The 21,015-nt window shown below is 38.0% G+C and overlaps 1 protein-coding gene across 1 annotated transcript; it reads left to right on the top strand.

The window, feature by feature from the left end:
* Window positions 1-7,591: 7,591 nt before the first annotated feature.
* On the top strand, window positions 7,592-20,925 carry ldha (lactate dehydrogenase A4). The gene is made up of 8 exons (XM_048157663.1): window positions 7,592-7,743; window positions 11,882-12,016; window positions 13,772-13,889; window positions 17,329-17,502; window positions 17,627-17,800; window positions 17,875-17,992; window positions 18,707-18,830; window positions 19,809-20,925. The coding sequence occupies exons 2-8, from the start codon at window positions 11,888-11,890 to the stop codon at window positions 19,971-19,973; spliced, it is 1,002 nt and encodes a 333-aa protein (XP_048013620.1). The 5' UTR covers window positions 7,592-7,743; window positions 11,882-11,887; the 3' UTR covers window positions 19,974-20,925.
* The last annotated feature ends 90 nt before the right edge of the window (window positions 20,926-21,015 follow it).

Genomic DNA, 21,015 nt, shown 5'->3' with positions numbered 1-21,015 from the left:
CCAGACAGAGATACAGGCTGGGCACACTTGACCTTTACCACCCACATGTATCAGTGGCAGAGATGGGGCGTTGGTGCGGTTATACCCATCTCCTCCCCTCAGAGAGAAGCACTTTCACTCTAACCACTTCAATTAACCTTGATTCCTCTCTTAACGATGAGGTCGCAAGGTCTAGCTTTCTACTGTACATTAAATTGTGTCCCTAAGAGGCACGAACCCCAACCTGTCACAGCATGTGAGTGATGGATAAGCCCCTCTTTTTTATTTTTTAATATACACTCACTTTATTTTATCTTACATATATACTGTATATAAGAAAAAATAATAAATATTAATATTTTTTTTTATTTATATAAATAAATAAATATGTATGTGTGTGTGTGTGTGTGTGTGTGTGTGTTTTAATATATAACATGTTTTAATGTTTTAATAAAACTCAAAGATATGTAATTTATAAGAAGTTATATAAAAAATAACAGGCTATAATAAAGTATAAGTAATATATAATATAATTATAATATAATTTATAACATGGTTAAAAACTATATACAAATATTTTTAATGTTATGGGAAATATTCTAAAAAAGTACACTGTATATACAGTATTTAGCAGTATAGTATTTCATGCCAAACCTCCAAATAATACCATTACTGATAGTAGGGGCAGGGAATCAATATCAGAAAGAATCGATTACAAGGTACCTGGACTCGAGAGAGTCAATAAATTACATGTGACAGGAATTAGCAGGAATGTGCCTATAATCTTAATTACCAAACTAAAACACATCCAAAAGACCCTTAACAGTTTTTTGTTTTTTAAGGCAAATTCACACGGCACCGACAGACCCCTACCAACACAACCAGATTACAGTAGCCTATGTCACTTCACGACCGACAAACACAGATTGAACATGACATAATAGCCTACTTCATAGTAGAACTATGACTTTGGCAAAAAAAAAGGGTTTCTAGCCATCAAACTGGCTCTCGAGGAGTGGAAACACTGGCTGAAAGGAGCTAGACACCCCTTTGAGGTTATCACGGCCCACCACAACCTCGAATACCTCCGGGAAGCCTGTCATCTCCACCTCCAACAAGCTCGCTGGGCTTTATTCTTCACTCGATTCAATTTTAACGTCACCTACAGACCCGGAAACAAGAACATCAAGGCAGATACTCTACCATCTGGAACTCCAGAACCCATCCTCCCTCCAACCATCTTCTTAAGCGGGACCTAGACGAAAGAATCGCCGAAGCCACTTGCGCCAAGCCGCTCCACCAGAAGGTCCTGGGGGTAAGATTTATGTACCATCTGCCTTACGCATTATCCTCATATGCATACTTCCTTGGGCTTGAGACACCCAGGCAGTCAGCAAACTCTCTCGCTCCTCCGCAACCAGTAGGTGACTTCATATGACCCAGGAAGTCTATCGCTACGTACAGAGATGTCCCTCTTGTATCATCTTTAAATCTCACCACTTACCTGAAAGTAAACTGCACTCACTACCCATACATCAACGACCCTGGTCACACCAATGAGTGGATTTCATACCTCCAAGAATCTAATTCTTTTACCTATGTTCTTGTGGTGGTCGACAGGTTCTCCAAAGCTTGCCATCTCATTCCCATAAGAGGCCTTCCTACAGCCATGGAGACAGCAGAAGCACTCTTCCATCATGTGTCCAGAAACTTCAGCCTACCGGAAGACATTGTCTCAGACAGAGGCCTACAATTCATCTCAAGGGTATGAAAGGTTTATCACCAGCTCCTAGGTGTCAGTGAGCCTATCCTCTGGTTATCATCCACAATTAAATGGACAAACAGAGCAGAAAATACAGGAGATTGGCCACTTCCTCAGGTCATATTGCCACAGTCACCCACACAGCAGGAGCCGATACGTCCCATGGGCCGAGTACGCACAAAACTCCCTTCGACAATCCACCACTGGTTTCACACCGTTCCAGTGCATGCTCGGTTTCCAACTACCCCTGTTTCCCTGGTCAGGAGAGCCTTCAGAAGTTCCAGCTGTAAACCACTGGTTCAAGAAGAGTGAGAGGTTCTGGGATTCAGCTCGTGTCCATCTGAAGAGGGCACAAGGAGGAGGCACAAGAGCCAGGCCGAAGAGCAGGCACCCCAATATACCACCCGGGACAAAAGGTCTATCTCCCAACCAGGGACAATCACCTCTGACTACCCTGCCAGATACATTGGACCATTTAACATCACAAGTGAGATAAATGATGTCACCTATCGGCTCAACTTACCTTCACAATACCATATTTCACCCACCTTCCATGTATCCCTTCTCATACCTCACTTACATTTCTGAGTTGTGTTCTGTTTAAGATACACCATTAAAGTCTTGTGGTGATTCCATCCTCATGCCTGCCTTCATCTCTTGTGACACCTTGCTGCCAGGTAATGATAATTGTATGATTTTTTTCTTTCTAGAAAAGAAGAATTTTATCAGTGTGCACAACCAGAGAATTGAGTGTCTTTGGCAGGACAACTTGTGTGTAGTTTGATAATGCATTTGATAATGATATCCCATAATCCTGTGCGTTCCATTTGGTGACAGTTGCAGTAGCCCCCTCACTGCAGAACACTTGAGATCCAGGGGGTGGAGTCAGGTAGGTTAAGGGATATGTGAAGTGGGAGGAGTTGGATCTAGAACCAGGGGGTGGAGATGGGTAGGTTTAGGGATATGTGAAGTGGGAGGAGTTGGATCTAGAACCAGGGGGTGGAGACGGGTAGGTTTAGGGATATGTGAAGTGGGAGGAGTTGGATCTAGAACCAGGGGGTGGAGATGGGTAGGTTTAGGGATATGTGAAGTGGGAGGAGTTGGATCTAGAACCAGGGGGTGGAGACGGGTAGGTTTAGGGATATGTGAAGTGGGAGGAGTTGGATCTAGAACCAGGGGGTGGAGATGGGTAGGTTTAGAGCCAGGGGGTGGAGACGGGTAGGTTTAGGGATATGTGAAGTGGGAGGAGTTGAATCTAGAACCAGGGGGTGGAGACGGGTAGGTTTAGGGATATGTGAAGTGGGAGGAGTTGGATCTAGAACCAGGGGGTGGAGGTGGGTAGGTTTAGAGCCAGGGGGTGGAGACAGGTAGGTTAAGGTATATGTAAAGTGGGAGGAGTTGGATCTAGAACCAGGGGGTGGAGATGGGTAGGTTTAGAGCCAGGGGTGGAGACGGGTAGGTTTAGGGATATGTGAAGTGGGAGGAGTTGGATCTAGATCCCCCTGGATCTTGTGTTCTGCAGTGAGGACCGTCTCGACAGTTGAGCAAGAAAAATAAAGATGCTGTCCGAAAGTTGCGGTTTCTGGTCAGTTTGTTTAAATGAACGTTTTTGACCAACGTTTGTTAAAAATGGCAATTATAGAAAAAAACGTTTGTTTTGTTTTTTCTTTCTTCTTCTTCTTCTTCTTCTTCAAAAAAAACCTACTTGCAACGTAAAAATATAACCATAAAAACATTTCCAAGAATGTTATTATTTGGTTCTTAAAAAACTAAATGTTCAGGAAATGCTCTGTGTTTGCTGGGCAGTAATTAATTAATACTGAATCTCTGTTGTGTCCCATTGCCTTTTTCTATCAGTGCTAATTGTCATTTTCCCACAGAAATATACATAGGCTTGATTTATTCCCTCACAGGGCACACAAATTAAGACAAAGGGCAACAATTAACATTGATAATCAAACCTTGTTTTCATTACACCTCATTTCAACCAGAGGACTACTGATTTCATAACTGATTGGAAAAAAAGATGTTTGATAAGGGCATAAACCCCTGGGGGATATTTGCTTTCCCCGTGGAGCCATAACAGCTGATGACATGAAGATTACACCATGCTGACTTAACATGTGGAGCCTGACAATCTTATATCAATGTCTAATTGGGGTTAATTACGCTTTAAAGTAACCTCCCTGGATGCTGTAGTTATGAGGAGATTAGCCGCTGTGAGCTTTGCGCGTTTGAAACAAAGAGAGTAGAGAAGGAAAATTTTACCTTACTTGAAGGAGAGATGAAGCACAGATGAAAAAAAGGCCGCCAGGATATAGTGTCACATGGAACGACAACATTTAATGATAAATGTCAGTGCGTGTAGCGCCTGTGTGGTCCAATGTAGTTTGGAGATCAAAATGAGACTTGCCAAAAGCTGTGATCTGATTATTTGCTTCAGCGAAGTCCATGACTGTTGTGTTGCCATAGGCCGAGAAGAGTCTCAAAACTCTGTGCAATAACCACACTGTGGCAATCGCCCTGAAGACACGAGCGAGCTTCATGATGGATTGAGAGTAAACAGTAGGGAAATAAATGAATTCTTTTCTCTGGAGTTAGCAGAGTTGAATTTGTATCAAATTTGATCTCCAACTGGGATCTTCTAAGATACAATTGGTTAAACTGAAATTCTAAAGAAAAAAATTGTGAAAACTGAAATGGTAATTTATCCAGAAAGATCTTGGTTTTATTTGAACCCTTTAGGAACAGCAAAATACATTAGCATTCCTTATAGGTATTTTTTTTATTTTTTAGTTTTGTTTTTTCCCCATTATGCAATGCAACTTCTCATGACCTGTCACAAATAGGAGAATGTGACTTCATCAAGCACAACATGTTCTTTGGATTATAACACCTTTGTTGATCCTGGAACAACTTTTCAATCATCCAATCAAGATTTGAGGATAAATTACCATTTCAGTTTTCACTATTTTTTTCTTTAGAATTTCAGTTTAACCCATTGTATCTTAGAAGATCCCAAACCTAACCCTACCCATAAGTTATAGAAGTTATAGAAGCACTGGTTGTAAGGCTAAATTTGACATAAACTTTAAACTTGTCCCTCAAATCTTGATTGGTTGATTGAAAAGTTGTTCAAGGATCAACAAAGGTGTTATAATCCAAAGAACACGTTGTTCCAGGATCAAGGAATTTTGTTGATCGGAACATGTCTTACTTGGCAAAATCACGGTGACCGCAGGGTAAATAACTAATATTAGGCATAGCTGAACATGTGGTCATTTTGTATATGTGCTCATCATGACATTTATGAATAAACTACATACAAATTCTGGATAAAAAAGGCTTTTCTTGCCACAAGATGGCGCAGTTTCATTACAAAACACATTAAAAACGGCACAGAAGGGCCTATTCTTTTTACCACTTAATCAGCCTGCTGTCTGTTTTTATAGGTTAACCAGCTTAGCTAACCTATTGACCTATTTAGGCAACGTTTTTGGTAATAGCCTACAAATTTAGTCTAAAACTGATGGTTAACTGTAAGCCAATAATGTAGGCTATAAAATAAATAGGCCTACAAAATTTTTTATTCCGGTCTGCTATTTTTACAGTAGCCTACTGCTACGACTGTCCACTGATGATAATACTGTTCCTTTACATCCTTTTCCTTGGGCCGTTTCTGTTGTTGAAACCTACATGCCAGTTCACCGTGACACAGCACATTCACACTGCGTTCCTCTGACAGTGATGCAGATCATTCTTGAAGTACAGTGTGTATTAATTATATGTTATGCTTATGCCAGATGTATTTTCATTGTATAAGTTGTGCTTTGTTTGTGTATATCTTGCGATTTAAGACTTGCAGCCTGAATCAGAAGAATTGAGTCGGGTTTCTACCAAGGTTTTTTTTGTCCATTTCTGTCACAGATGGATTTTGGGTTCCTTGCCACGGTCGCCTCTGGCTTGCTTAGTTGGGGACACTTATCATATTCAATATTCTTAATATTTCAACAATATCATTGATTTGACTGCACTGATACTATTGGATGAGAACTGAGCTGAGCTGGATGATGACATCCCTGTTTTCTACTGAGCTGCTTTAGAACTGAATTGAACTAATTTCATAATTGATGATCTTTACTGAATCAACACTGAACTGATTTCAACTGAATGATGACTGTTGTCTGTTTAGAGCTGCTTTACGGCAGAATTCAACTCTGTTTGCATCACTGAATTGTTATTTTCCTGTTTGTAAAGCTGCTTTGAAACAATCTGTATTGTAAAGCACTATATAAATAAAGGTGACTTGACTTACCAATCATCAACAGTCCTTTCACAATTTCAAAATGAGAAGAAAACAATTAATTAAAATAAAACCATTACAATTTACTTAATAGATTTTTTTGTTATTATTTAGCATTCATTAACGTTACATATTTTACCCATTCAATCTATTTGATCTGTATTTAATAAAGATGTAAGATTTAAGATATATTTAATCTGCCTATTATTTGTATTCAAGAGCAATTTTATTTACGCAAATTAGATTTATGGCTTCAGTATAATATAATGTGCAAAAAAAAACTTGAAGCAACAATCAAAAACATTTTAAAGTAAACTGGAAACTAATTATTATTTTGTAAAAATAAACCCATGCAATTAAAGGTGAAGTGTGTAAATTTTAGTGGCATCTAGTGGTGAGGTTGCGAATTGCAATATAGAGAAGCTACGGTGGCCAACACAGGACAAATATGTCGTCATATTAGGGGCCGTTTACGCGACACCGTTTTCAACTAAATACAGAAAACTTTTTATGTATTTTGGCCGTTTGTTTACACGACAACGGCGTTTTGGTGGCCTGAAAATGTAAAGTTTTGAAAACGGGTTTCAAAGTGCAAGTTTTTGAAAACAATACCGTTATCTCTGTGTAAACTGCAAAAACGCAGATCTGTGAAAACATGCGTATTTCATGCGTATTACATGTTTAGTCTATCCACCTTATTTGTCAATGCAGAATTAAGGTATTTCTGTGAATGTGCGAGACTTCTGATTTATTAGGGAAATAACGAGAACAATATCAAATTTCAGTAAACTATAAAAATAAATTGGATATGCATGGTGCGAGTGCTCTGTATAACAATATGTATGCGCAAGCACGTAATCTTTCTTTACAAAGTGACATCGCCAACTACTTGTCTGGCATGCATAACATTTATACACGAAATGAGCAGCAAACGCAACTTTCGGACGCCATCTTTATTTTTCTAGCTCAACTGTCACAGAATGGAACGCACAGGATTGTGGGATATCAAAGGCAGCTAAGGATACATCTATGCTTCCTTCAAAAATCAATCTGAGGAAGGTATGTCATGAGACAGGAAGTGAAGCTAACATTGGATTCGGACGTGCCTTGACGCCTTACTACCTTGAAATGTGTCCTCAGAAGGCAGCATTTTCCAGTTTTCGGACGCAGCCATGGTGTGTAGATAGAAATGACTCAATCTAAGGCTATAAAAACATAACAGTTCATTATGTAAGGTCTTTATACACCACTGAAAATATAGTTATGAATATTATATTGCATTTCTGTCAAAAGTTCCTCCTAAAAATTACGCATTGCACCTTTTATCCTTTTGTATTATTATTACAAATAAATAATGAAATAACAAGAGTAGGCTTGCACTGAACATTACAGTACATCAGTATGTTTTGTGACATAATCAAACATGTAGTATGTTAAGAAATGCATACTAGTGTAATGAAACCGTCGCACGTGAACCGCTGAGCCACATCCGCTTCCATGACGCTTCCCCAGATGGACGTGACTTCCACCACGAGGCACGAAAACACGCCCATCTGATTCATATGCAAATAACGCGACTGTAGCGCGAGGGCGTTCCGCGCTTTATAAGCCGCGCAGCCTCTTCCTCACAGCACCAGTGCGGAATAACTTCACTGCCCAGTCTACTCTGCATTTCACTGTAAAATAACAGCATCTACAGGTAAGACACACAATGGCACTATTTAGTAATATAAAACACTTTAGATAAAAGAAAGGTATTTAAGCGCAGAATATTTGGTGTTGGTTATTTTCTCTATAATGTATATAGTTAAAATTATATTGAATCAATATATGGCATTCTTCTTATCATTAGGATGTATATTTACTGTAGCGCGCAGAGATATGATGCTGAACGCAACGTCTGCTCTTGCAGTCTAGCTGATGTTACGTAATCGTCGATGCACATCATACGCAACAGTTTAAAATGAACCTGCATTTTCACTATTTGTGAGTTCAAATACGACCTGTTGCGGCTTGTTTTCAAATAAAGCTTATGATTAGGTATTAATACAGTTAAATTTACAAGCATTTTAATGTATAGTGGAGCATATGACTGAATTCTGTTATAGATGGTGGTCTGTCTCTCATTCAGTCACTGGAGCCTACGTGCTTCAAGAAATCCTCAACATGAACACATCAGATGCACTGCACTTCTTGCTTCCCTAAATGCAAAGGATTCTGGTACTTGTGGTTTTAAGGGTGCATTTAGGGACGCCCGGATGCTTTATTATATAAAAGTCCCGATTTGCTCAATTTGTGCGCGAGATGAGTCAATATTTCATTCAACTCGTGTAGAATTTCCCCATTTATGGTCTCGATATGATTCGCCCATTTTGCGTCAACTTCACACCGGCCTCTACCGGGAAAAAGATTTTAAAGTACTGTATTAAAGTGATGAGACTCTACTGAGAACCCAGCAAACATTAAAGTGACGTTCAGTGACCGCTGAAAACATCCCTACCGTCTTTGTTGAAAAATAGCTACAAAATAACTGTTATGAAACGTATCTGAATGTATTTTTAGGAAATGTTCTGTGTTACATATTTTTACCGATTTATGCCGTCCTACCAAGACTATTGTGGTCAGGGAGATGTTCCCTCAGACTGATGTTTGCTGGGAATCATCATTAGGAATAATTTGAAGTAAAACATCCGGGCACATTACGGTAATGATATTTCTTTGTGTATTACGGTAATGAAATATGGATAAAAAGGCTTTATAAAATGTTTTCTTTACATAATACCAACTGTAACTCTGAAAATGTTCTAATTTGCTCAATTTGTGCACAAAATCAGTCAATATTTAATTCAGTTTGTGTAGAATTTCCCCATTTATGGTCTTGACATGATTCGCCTATTTTGCGTCAACTTAACACCGACCTCTACCGGGAAAACGATTTTAAAGACTGAGAATCATCATTGGGAATAATTTGAAGTAAAACATCCGGACACATTACTGTAATTACATTTCTTTGTGTATTACGGTAATGAAATATGGATAAAAAGGCTTTATAAGACGTTTTCTTTACATAATACCAACTTTAACTCTGGAAATGTTCTAATTTGCTCAATATTTCATTCAGTTTGTGTAGAATTTCCCCATTCGTGGTCTCGACATGATTCGCCTATTTTGCGTCAACTTAACACCGGCCTCTACCGGGAAAAAAGATTTTAAAGTACTGTATGAAAGTGATGAGACTCTACTGAGAATCGTCATTGGGAATAATTTGAAGTAAAACATCCGGACACATTACGGTAATGACATTTCTTTGTGTATTACGGTAATTAAATATGGTTAAAATGGCTATATAAGATGTTTTCTTTACATAATAACAACTGTAACTCTGAAAATGTTCTAATTTGCTCAATTTGTGCACAAAATCAGTCAATATTTCATTCAGTTTGTGTAGAATTTCCCCATTTATGGTCTCGACATGATTCGCCTATTTTGCGTCAACTTCACACCGGCCTCTACCGGGAAAAATGATTTTAAAGTACTGTAAAGTGATGAGACTCTACTGAGAATCGTCATTGGGAATAATATGAAGTAAAACATCCGGACACATTACGGTAATGACATTTCTTTGTGTATTACGGTAATGAAATATGGATAAAAAGGCTTTATAAAACGTTTTCTTTACATAATAACAACTGTAACCTTGAAAATGTTCTAATTTGCTCAATTTGTGCACAAAATCAGTCAATATTTCATTCAGTTTGTGTAGAATTTCCCCATTTATGGTCTCGACATGATTCGCCTATTTTGCTTCAACTTCACACCGGCCTCTACCGGGAAAACGATTTTAAAGTACTGTATGAAAGTCATGAGACTCTACTGAGAATCGTCATTGGGAATAATTTGAAGTAAAACATCCGGACACATTACGGTAATGACATTTCTTTGTGTATTACGGTAATGAAATATGGTTAAAAAGGCTTAATAAGAAGTTTTCTTTACATAATACCAACTGTAACTCTGAAAATGTTCTAATTTGCTCAATTTGTGTGCAAGATGAGTCAATATTTCATTCAGTTTGTGTAGAATTTAAGAAAAAAGATTTTAAAGTACTGTAAAGTGATGAGACTCTACTGAGAATCGTCATTGGGAATAATTTGAAGTAAAACATCCGAACACATTACGGTAATGACATTTCTTAGTGTATTACGGTAATTAAATATGGTTAAAATGGCTATATAAGACGTTTTCTTTACATAATAACAACTGTAACTTTGAAAATGTTCTAATTTGCTCAATTTGTGCGTGAGATGAGTCAATATTTCATTAATTTTGTGTAGAATTTCCCCATTTATGGTCTCGACATGATTCGCCTATTTTGCGTCAACTTAACACCGGCTTCTACCGGGAAAACGATTTTAAAGTACTGTATGAAAGTGATGAGGCTCTACTGAGAATCGTCATTGGGAATAATTTGAAGTAAAACATCCGGACACATTACGGTAATGACATTTCTTTGTGTATTACGGTAATGAAATATGGATAAAAAGGCTTTATAAGACGTTTTCTTTACATAATACCAACTTTAACTCTGAAAATGTTCTAATTTGCTCAATTTGTTTGTGCGCGAGATGAGTCAATATTTCATTCATTTGTTAGAATTTCCCCATTTATGGTCTCGACATGATTCGCCTATTTTTGCGTCAACTAAACACCGACCTCTACCGGGAAAACGATTTTAAAGACTGAGAATCATCATTGGGAATAATTTGAAGTAAAACATCCGGACACATTACGGTAATGACATTTCTTTGTGTATTACAGTAATGAAATATGGATAAAAAGGCTTTATAAGACGTTTTCTTTACATAATACCAACTTCAACTCTGAAAATGTTCTAATTTGCTCAGTTTGTGCGCGAGATGAGTCAATATTTCATTCATTTTGTGTAGAATTTCCCCATTTATGGTCTCGACATGATTCACCTATTTTGCGTCAACTTCACACCGGCCTCTACCGGGAAAACGATTTTAAAGTACTGTATTAAAGTGAGACTCTACTGAGAATCTTCATTGGGAATAATCTGAAGTAAAATATCTGGACACATTGTGGAAATGACATTTCTTTAAGTATTATTGTAATGAAATATGGTTAAAAACACTTTATAAAATGTTTTGTTTACATAATACCAACTGTAACTCTGAAAATGTTCTTCTTTATTGTAAATAAATAAATGCTAATTTACTCCATTCATCAGTGCTTGTTTTACAAAACCTCTCAATGACAGGCATAATTCATTAAATTGTTTAGTTTTTATAGTGATGTTTAGTGATGATCTGTGGATAAATGACTACAGACAGACATTATAAATCTCTGAAGAGCTTGTGTTTGGACTGCATATGTTGAATGACGTGTTTATATCATGAGCAAGGGGCTCTAAGGTGATTTACTTATCCACTTTGCATTAATGCTGCAGATCCCTTCTTCTACGTGCCTCTGTGCACACAACACTGCAGAGGCTGGTTGTGGGGGGATGAAAATAACACTTTGCTCTTTTATACACATTTTCCATCACTACACTTGACAGGAAGATAAAATGGCTTCTCAGACCTGTCTCGGGGATCTCCCTCCCTTTCACATTTTGAATGTGTCAATGAAAGAGACCCCAGGACAGGTTTGAGAAGCACTGCCTTCAGTCAGTGCAGTTGTTTCAAAATGGCACCGTTTATTAGAAGCAATTCAGGTTCACATTACCCATAGTTTCCCATAGAGCATTGATCCTAAAAGCTAATGAATGATGCATTTAAAAGACAGAGTGACTCATGAGATTCTGTCCCCTGTAGCTAAAGATGGCCTCTACAAAGGAGAAACTCATTGCTCACGTGAGTAAGGAGGAACCCGCCGGGCCCACGAACAAGGTGACTGTGGTCGGTGTGGGAATGGTTGGAATGGCCGCCGCCATCAGCATCCTTCTCAAGGTCAGTGAGGTCACTGCACTGGATAAACACTCACCACGAGATGAAGAACACATTACTATTACATAATGGACAACATTCATGGTTGGCCATTTAAAAGGTTTAATAAAATTTAAAGTAATTTATTTTAAAATAATTTGTTTTAAAATTATGGAGAAATACATTTAGTAAACAAGGACTTTTTTAATGATCTAAATGACAAATTTATTTTAAAATAAATTTAGTAAAACTGGACCTTTTTAAATTATATAAAAAAACGAATTTATTTTAAAATAAATGAAGAAATTAATAATTTAGTTTAAAGTAAATGTAGTAAAAATGGACCTTTTTAAATGATCTAAATGACTAATTTGTTTGAAAATAAACAGAGAAAAATTGGACCTTTTTAAATCTAAATAACTAATTTATTTTAACTAAATGAAGAAATTAATTATTTATTTTAAAATAAATGTTAGTAAAATTTAACTTTTTTAAATGATCTAAATGACAAATTTATATTAAAATAAATGAAGAAATTAATAATTTAGTTTAAAGTAAATGTAGTAAAAATTGACCTTTTCAAATTATGTAAATGACAATTTTATTTAAAATAAGTGTAGAAATCAATAATTTATTTAAAATAAATTTAGTAAAATTCGACCTTTTTAAATGATCTAAATGACAAATTTATTTTAAAATAAATGAAGAAATTAATAATTTTATTTGAAAATGAATTTTGTAAAATTGGACTTGTCTAAATGACTAATTTGTTTGAAAATAAACAGAGAAAATTTGGACCTTTTTAAATTATCGAAATGACTCAGTTTCTTCATTTATTTAAAATAAATATTTATTTTAAAATAAATTTAGTAAAATTTTACTTTCTTAAATGATCTAAATGACAAATTTATTTAAAAATACAGTAAAGAAATTAACAATTTATTTAAAAAAAAATAGTGAAATTGTACCTTTTTAAATTATCTAAATGTCTAAATTCATTTTAAAATAAACTGAGGGTTTGAATCTGACCTCACAACATTTCCCAATATGGTTCCCTCATCATTTCCTGTCATCTCTTTGCTGTTCTTGTAAAGAAAAGTGTTGAGAATGGAAAAAGACTATTTCACTGATATGAATATTTTAAACTCATATCATTTATATCAAAATCTTGAGTTAAACAATAACTATGTGCCAGCAATTTTAACAAATTTGGACTGTTTGTGAAGGTCCAAAATAAATCAAATGCCATGTTGTGCCCACTCTTTCTGTTCCCTATTGCATGTGGGGGGAACAAAAGGGGGGGAAACAAACAAACAAAAACTATGGAATGAAAATGTCACACTGATTCCCATATCTTCCTTGAAACCATCAGGAATGAACTCATGTTTTTTCTCCTGAATTGCTGTTATGGCTCAAGTAAATAACACTGGCTTTGAAAGCTTTCCTGACCTTTGAATGTAAAGCGATTTCTGAATGAGAAAGGAGGGCCTTGAACCTCCGCCAAGATTAAACATGATCCCTGTATCTGGAGACTTAGCAGACTTTAAGAGTCTGCACTCTTCAGCTTTCTTCATTTTTCCATTGGTGTAAAATGCAGTTGTTGAACCTACAGTAGCAACAATCTTTAAATATTAGAAAATGTAGTGGTACCTAAATCAAACAGGTTCAGACTCATGACCTTAAATAAAACAATGAATCCCTAAACTCAACATTTACCAATGTCTAAGCAGTCATTAAAAGAGTCTAGGATTGTTTATCTCAGTGCATGTGTTTGTGCAGGATCTGACTGATGAACTCGCCCTGGTGGACGTGATGGAAGATAAGCTGAAAGGAGAGGCTATGGACCTGCAGCATGGAAGCCTCTTTCTCAAGACACACAAGATAGTGGCGGATAAAGGTCAGATTTCATAATCAAAATGTGAGGGGGGAAAAAGTAACAGAATTTATGATTGATGATAAGGAGCAGACGGTGCGATTGGTGCTGATAACGTACCATTGAGGTGACCTAGATTCAAAATTATTATACTATTTATGTAAAAATAGAAGTAAAATATTACAATTCAAAGCAGCATTCAAGGGGCTGCAGCTTATTTCAGTTAAAATGCTTCAAAAAGCAAAGATGATTTTTATTAATTAACAAAAGTGATTAATAACTTCCCATTCTGCTTTAATCTATAGCTGGGGTTCTCAACCACATTCTTAGAAACCCTCAACACTGCACATTTTACATGTCTCTCGTCTTACTTTTTCCTCACAATTGCAAGTTTACATCTTGCAATTCTGACTTATTTTTTCAGAACTACATGATATAAAGTCGCAATTGCGAGTTATGAAGTCAGAATTGCGATATAAAGTCACAATTGTGAGTTATAAAGTCAGAATTGTGAGATATAAACTCGCAATTTTGAGGAAAAAAGTCTTTTTTTCCTCAGAATTGGACTTCACAACTCACAGTTGCGAGTTTATATCTCACAATTCAGAGAAAAGAAGTCAGAATTGCAAAACATAATCCCGCAATAGCAAAGAAAAGGTCAGAATTGCGAATCAAAAAGTCAGAATTTCAAGTTTATATCTTGCAATTCTGAGAAAAAAAGTCAGAATTGTGAGATAAAAAGTTGTAATTATCTTTAAAAAACTTTTATTCTGTGGTGGAAACAAGCTTCCATACTATAGGCAATGGGCAAATAGCACATACTTTCTGTGCCTTTGTGAGAGAAAAACTCTCCATACCAGCAGGTGGCAGTAGACTGTATTCATCATTCAACAAGGGAAATGAACCAAAGATGGAACATGATAAGAGTCTTCTTTGTGTGCCCTCTTGACTTCATAGTTTGCTTGCTTTCATCACTTGGAGGTTTTTTTGTAAACTAGCTCGCTAAGTTAAATCGGGAGTGCGTTTTCCAAAAGTATCATAAGCCAACTCTGTTTGCAATTTCTGCTGAACTCTGTTGGTAATGACAGAACTTGTGACCATAGTTGCTTTTGGGAAACGCACCCCTGAGTGATCTCTCTCACCGACAATATCCGCCACCAATTCAACATGCTCAATCATCCGAAAGGCCTCCACCAGGCAGTCCTGCTAATGCAGACAGTGTGAAACACACAGAAAAAATAAGACTGACAGATTCTCACCAACTTTGGCTCACTCTGCATTGGCTGACTGTCAGCTTGGTGTGTAACAACCTTAACAGAAAAAAGTTTATTAACACGAGAAATGATTTTGAAGCCAATCTACTATAAATGCCTATTCACACCAAGAACAAAGTAAAAACAAAGTAAACAAATGCAGACGAAAGAGCAAGAAAAGAAGCACTCTGGATTCTGGGGGGAAAAAAGAGCAAAAAAATGCTGGTCTCTGGTCCTGGCATGCAAATCGTATTGTTCAGTAATTTCCAAATGAAGAAAGAAAAAAATGTGTTAACTCATTATGGATGGACAAAATTTCATTTTTCGTCTCTGCATCATAAGCATAATTTGATTGTAACAAGAGACCATTGGTGCCAGTGCTTTCTACCATCTACTAAAGGGTTAGTTCACACAAAAATGAAAATTCTATCATCATTTACTCTCCCTCATGTCGTTCCAAACCTGTAACACTTTTGTTCATCTTCAGAACACAAATGAAGATCTTTTTAATGAAATCTGAGAGCTTTCTGTCCCTTCATAGAAAGCTACGCAACTACCACTTTTAACGCTTCAAAAAGATCATAAAAAGATCGTAAAACTAATCCATATGAATTGAGCGGTTTAGTCCAGATTTTCTGAAGAGACTCGATCGCTTTATATGATGAACAGATTGAATTTAGGCTTTTATTCATATATGAACATTCATCAGCGAACACATCAGTTGTGGTAAACGGAAGCTCAAGCATGTTTGCTTAACATACAAGAAACGATGAGGTTCATTCTCGTGTGTTACGCAGCACGTTCAAGCTTCTGCAAGAACCAATGAGGTTCATTCTCATGTGTTACGCAGCATGTTCAAGCTTCTGCAAGAACCAATGAGGTTCATTCTCGTGTTACGCAGCACGTTTGAGCTTCTTCAAGAACCAATGAGGTTCATTCTTGTGTTACGCAGCACATTTGAGCTTCCACAAGAACCAATGAGGTTCATTCTTGTGTTACGCAGCACGTTTGAGCTTCCTCAAGAACCAATGAGGTTCATTCTTGTGTTACGCAGCACGTTTGAGCTTCCACAAGAACCAATGAGGTTCATTCTCGTGTTACGCAGCACGTTCAAGCTTCTGCAAGAACCAATGAGGTTCATTCTCATGTTACGCAGCACGTTTGAGCTTCCTCAAGAACCAATGAGGTTCATTCTCGTGTTACGCAGCACGTTTGAGCTTCCTCAAGAACCAATGAGGTTCATTCTTGTGTTACGCAGCACATTTGAGCTTCCACAAGAACCAATGAGGTTCATTCTCGCGTTACGCAGCACGTTTGAGCTTCCTCAAGAGCTTCCTCAAGAACCAATGAGGTTCATTCTTGTGTTACGCAGCACATTTGAGCTTACCAATGAGGTTCATTCTCATGTTACGCAGAGGTTCACTTTCATTCTTGTGTTACGCAGCACATTTGAGCTTCCACAAGAACCAATGAGGTTCATTCTCGTGTTACGCAGCACGTTTGAGCTTCCTCAAGAACCAATGAGGTTCATTCTTGTGTTACGCAGCACATTTGAGCTTCCTCAAGAACCAATGAGGTTCGTTCTCATGTGTTACGAAGTACGTTTGAGCTTCTGCAAGAACCATTGAGGTTCATTCTCATGTGTTAAGCAGCACGATTGAGCTTCCTCAAGAACCAATGAGGTTCGTTCTTGTGTGTTACGAAGCACGTTTGAGCTTCCACAAGAACCAATGAAGTTTGTTCTCATGCGTTACGAAGCACGTTTGAGCTTCTGCAAGAACCATTGAGGTTCATTCTTGTGTTACGCAGCACGATTGAGCTTCTGCAAGAGGTTTGTTCTTGTGCACCAAGCAGGTTCAGTTAAGCTTTTGTTTATGTTCGCTGATCAATGTTTATATGTGAATAAAAGCCTAACTTAAATCTTTTCATCATATAAAGTGATTGAGTCTCTTCAGAAAATTTGGACTAAACCACTCAATTCATATAAATTAGTTTTGTGATCTCTTTATGAACTTTTTGAAACATCAAAGTGTCAGTTGTATAGCTGTCTATGGAGGGTGAGTAATTAATGACAGAATTTTCATTTTTGGGTGAACTAACCCTTTAAGCTTGGTCTGGACAGGCCTTGAGAGAATGTTTGAGAGAAATCCAGTGCGTTTCTCTCAAAGCGTGAGATCATTCCAAAATTGATCATTTCATGTGATTTACAGACTACAGTGTGACGGCAAACTCCAAATTGGTGGTTGTGACTGCTGGAGCCCGTCAGCAGGAGGGTGAGAGCCGCCTGAACCTTGTCCAGAGGAACGTCAACATCTTCAAGTTCATCATCCCCAACATCATTAAGTACAGCCCCAACTGCATCCTTCTGGTGGTCTCAAACCCAGGTATGTAATTTCACAATGACTGTCGATTGAGACCAGGACCGGCATTGAATCCTTTGCTTTCAATGATTGTAGTTTGATGGCGTGTAGCCTCGGAAAACGTAAACCAGTGTTCTTTTCTCTTCAGTTGACATCTTGACCTACGTAGCCTGGAAGCTGAGCGGTTTGCCCAGGAACCGTGTGATCGGCAGTGGCACAAACCTGGACTCTGCTCGTTTCCGTTACCTGATGGGAGAAAAGTTGGGCATTCACCCATCTAGCTGCCACGGTTGGGTTGTCGGAGAACATGGAGACTCCAGCGGTGAGGACAGTAAAGAGCACAATGAATACAACTCCTCTTCATCAGAAAAACTAAACACCCGCTTTCTCTTTTAGTTCCTGTGTGGAGCGGAGTGAATGTGGCTGGCGTGTCCCTTCAGAGTCTGAACCCTGACATGGGTACAGATAAAGACAAGGAGGACTGGAAGAGCGTCCACAAGATGGTGGTTGACAGGTGAGCCAAATAGACATCCATACAGTGGTTTAGTACTTGTGCTAATAATCATCCCAGAAGGACACAGGCTTTAAGGCAGGAACACACCAAGCCGACGGTCGGCCGTCGGGCAGTTTTTGTTCGTTGGCCGACTACGTTTTCCCAGTGTGTTCTGCACCATCGGCTGAAGTTGGTCCTCGTTGGCTTTTTTCCGGCCCATTCAACATGTCGAATCGGCGTCGGAGCTCATTGGTCCGTTGGGCCATCTGATCATTCTGATTGGCTGTTCAGCTACTGCCGCCTGCTGGTACGGAAAGGCATTTCATCTTGCACAGGCGCAGAGGGATGTGCTACTTGGCCGTTGGCTGTCGATCGTCGGTTTGGTGTGTCAGGTCAACTTTGGACCCAGACGCTGCCAATGTGAGCCAACCCCGCAGTCTGCTTTCGTCGCCACTAGTTCGTCGGCGTCGACTTGGTGTGTTCCTGCCTTAACAGTTGTCAGTATAACACCACAAGTATTATATTACACTGAATAATTATCAATAGTGTTGCTGCCTTTAGAAAGAGAGGCCGAGTGTTTAGAGTCATCTCTGTTTGTTTGTATATGATCTGTAATAAATGTATACTATATGTTGCCATTAGAAAGCCTATAAATCAAGTCCTTGCATAAATGTGTTTAGTCTGGACTCGTGGTTGTTTATGTGTGTTTAACATAAATCTGGTTTGCTTTGGCAGTGCATATGAGGTTATTAAGCTGAAGGGTTACACTTCCTGGGCTATTGGTATGTCTGTAGCTGACCTGTGTGAGAGCATCTTGAAGAACCTACACAAGTGTCATCCAGTTTCTACTTTGGTCAAGGTGAGATTCTCATGTTTGGTTCTGGGTGACCAGCCATCTTCATTAACTAAATATTGCGAACCATATTTTTTCTAGTATGGAGAGACAGAACAGAAGGACGTACATATATAATAATAAACCGCTGTCTAATGACAATATAGCATCCAATTTTGCTAACATTTTACATTAGCATGTTGCTAAGCTAACAATCTTATGTATGGATCTGAACAATTCTTCATGGACAGCAAATCCCACAAGTGCCACAAATAGCTCAACATGTGAAGTACATTTGTTTGCATTTGTGAGTACATGGAACTGTTTTATATTCCTTGCATTGTGACTGAATATACTTAAATTTACTGTTCCTACGTCATAACCAGGATAGGGGTAAGATGTTGGGGGTAATGCATTACAAGTAACTAGGGTCGTCAAAAGTACCGACTTCAGTACCAGTACTGAAATTCTAAAAATGTTACGATACCAGCATTTCCCCCTAGCATTTTGGACGCTGTTGAGCGGGTTCTTAAACACCTTTGATTGGCCAGTGGGTTCATGCACTCAACAGATATGTCTATGATTGGCTACATCTTTGAAGCTCTTCACCATGAGCTTATACAGATACACAGGGGAGCGTTTGGTAACTTTCAATGACTTTCCCCAACACTGGTCATTAGCTTAGCAACATGCTAACCTCAAACTCTGTTGGAAACTATTGCAGGTTGAGTTTTCAATGAGTTTTTAATGTTAATTTTAATCGACTGTCTACCATTTTGGACAAAATGCTTCTCAGAGTTTGTTGTATTGCATTCTGTGATTTAATTATCTTTGAAAGGTACATGCCATGCTGCTTAATATTAGGTCAAAATGTGGCATCTATAAATGCACAATCATTTTGTTTGGAACAGCCTATCTAAAAATGTTGGCTAGGTGCTAAGCTTGGAACAAAGCTATAAAATACCTACAGAGCACCATTATTTGACATTTGTTGTGTATTTACAGGGAATGCATGGTGTGAACGACGAGGTCTTCCTCAGCGTGCCTTGCATCCTGGGTAACACCGGCTTGACAGATGTTGTCCACATGACCCTCAAGCCAGACGAGCAGAAACAGCTGGTGAAGAGCGCTGAGACCCTGTGGGGCGTTCAGAAGGAGCTGACCCTGTGAAACGCAATTTTCTCCAAAATGTAGCCAGTGTAACAAATTTCAAACCTCACTGCCTATCTGTCTCCTGACCTCATAAACCTTACTGCCTGTAACCATTAGATATCTCCAGTCTCAGGCCTTTAGATTGTAACTCTCCTTATTTTATTGGTTTTAGCTGCAGAGGAGAAATCGTTTATTCCTGTTGCCTTTACAGAGATCATCACCCTTTGTAAAAGTTTGTGTCTGTGTGCGTACTATTGTATTTTCAAGAAAAAAGCACTTGCGAGCAAGACGATGTGCAATTTGAGTCTATTTTATTCCGTTCTGAAGTCAGCTAGCATTCCGTTCTGTCACGCTATTGATAATTTCACCAAGACCAACACGTAAAATCGGAGCTTTACAAAATTTACGAAATATCATTGTGTGAACAATGTACAACAAAACGGTTCAAAAATCAGCTCATTTACAAACCTGTCAACGCATTGAGGTTCATTGACTAACACTGACTTTGTGTGGCTTTGAGCTGAAAGTCAAACACAAGTGCACTGGTTGTCTACCAGAAAAAGCACTTTTACACACACACACATATATATATATATATATATATATATATATGGGAATAAAACCTTTTACAGTGGCTAAATTTGTTGTCAAAGGCTAAGCAGAATTTATTTTAAATTATGGTATAACAAAATCATATTGAGGTGTTAACTTTTTGACTGCTTGTAATTGGTGTAAGTGTACACCTTGTGTGTCAGCTGGAAACAAAATGCTGTTGTCAATGTATTTTTTTTTCTTTTTCTGTTAGTGTTTGTCCACAAGAACAACAACGCACTAGTTGTAATACCAAAGTCTCTCAATATCTATAGTCTTTGGTAATACACAGCAACGGTTATAGCTGTTACTTGAAGCGTGTGATTGTACAATTGAGACGCAGTCCGTAACCGAATAAACATTGTGGCTAACTACAAAAGCTGCTTTTCTGTCTCTTTGTTCTGTGTTTGTCCTCTATGCTAAATAAACATAATAGGTGTACAGAAAAAGTCAATCTACAGTTCTACCC

Source organism: Megalobrama amblycephala, linkage group LG15, assembly GCF_018812025.1.
Source record: "Megalobrama amblycephala isolate DHTTF-2021 linkage group LG15, ASM1881202v1, whole genome shotgun sequence".
Classification (NCBI taxonomy): domain Eukaryota; kingdom Metazoa; phylum Chordata; class Actinopteri; order Cypriniformes; family Xenocyprididae; genus Megalobrama; species Megalobrama amblycephala.
Note: the sequence above shows the minus strand (reverse complement) of the source record. Positions and strands in the feature narration are given on the sequence as shown.

Bases quoted from the DNA above. Each gene is read 5' to 3' on its own strand.
- ldha (XM_048157663.1), top strand. From the start codon at position 11,888: ATGGCCTCTACAAAGGAGAAACTCATTGCTCACGTGAGTAAGGAGGAA. The intron at 17,993-18,706 runs GTGAGCCAAATA...TTGCTTTGGCAG, and splicing joins CACAAGATGGTGGTTGACAG to TGCATATGAGGTTATTAAGC. The intron at 18,831-19,808 runs GTGAGATTCTCA...GTGTATTTACAG, and splicing joins CAGTTTCTACTTTGGTCAAG to GGAATGCATGGTGTGAACGA.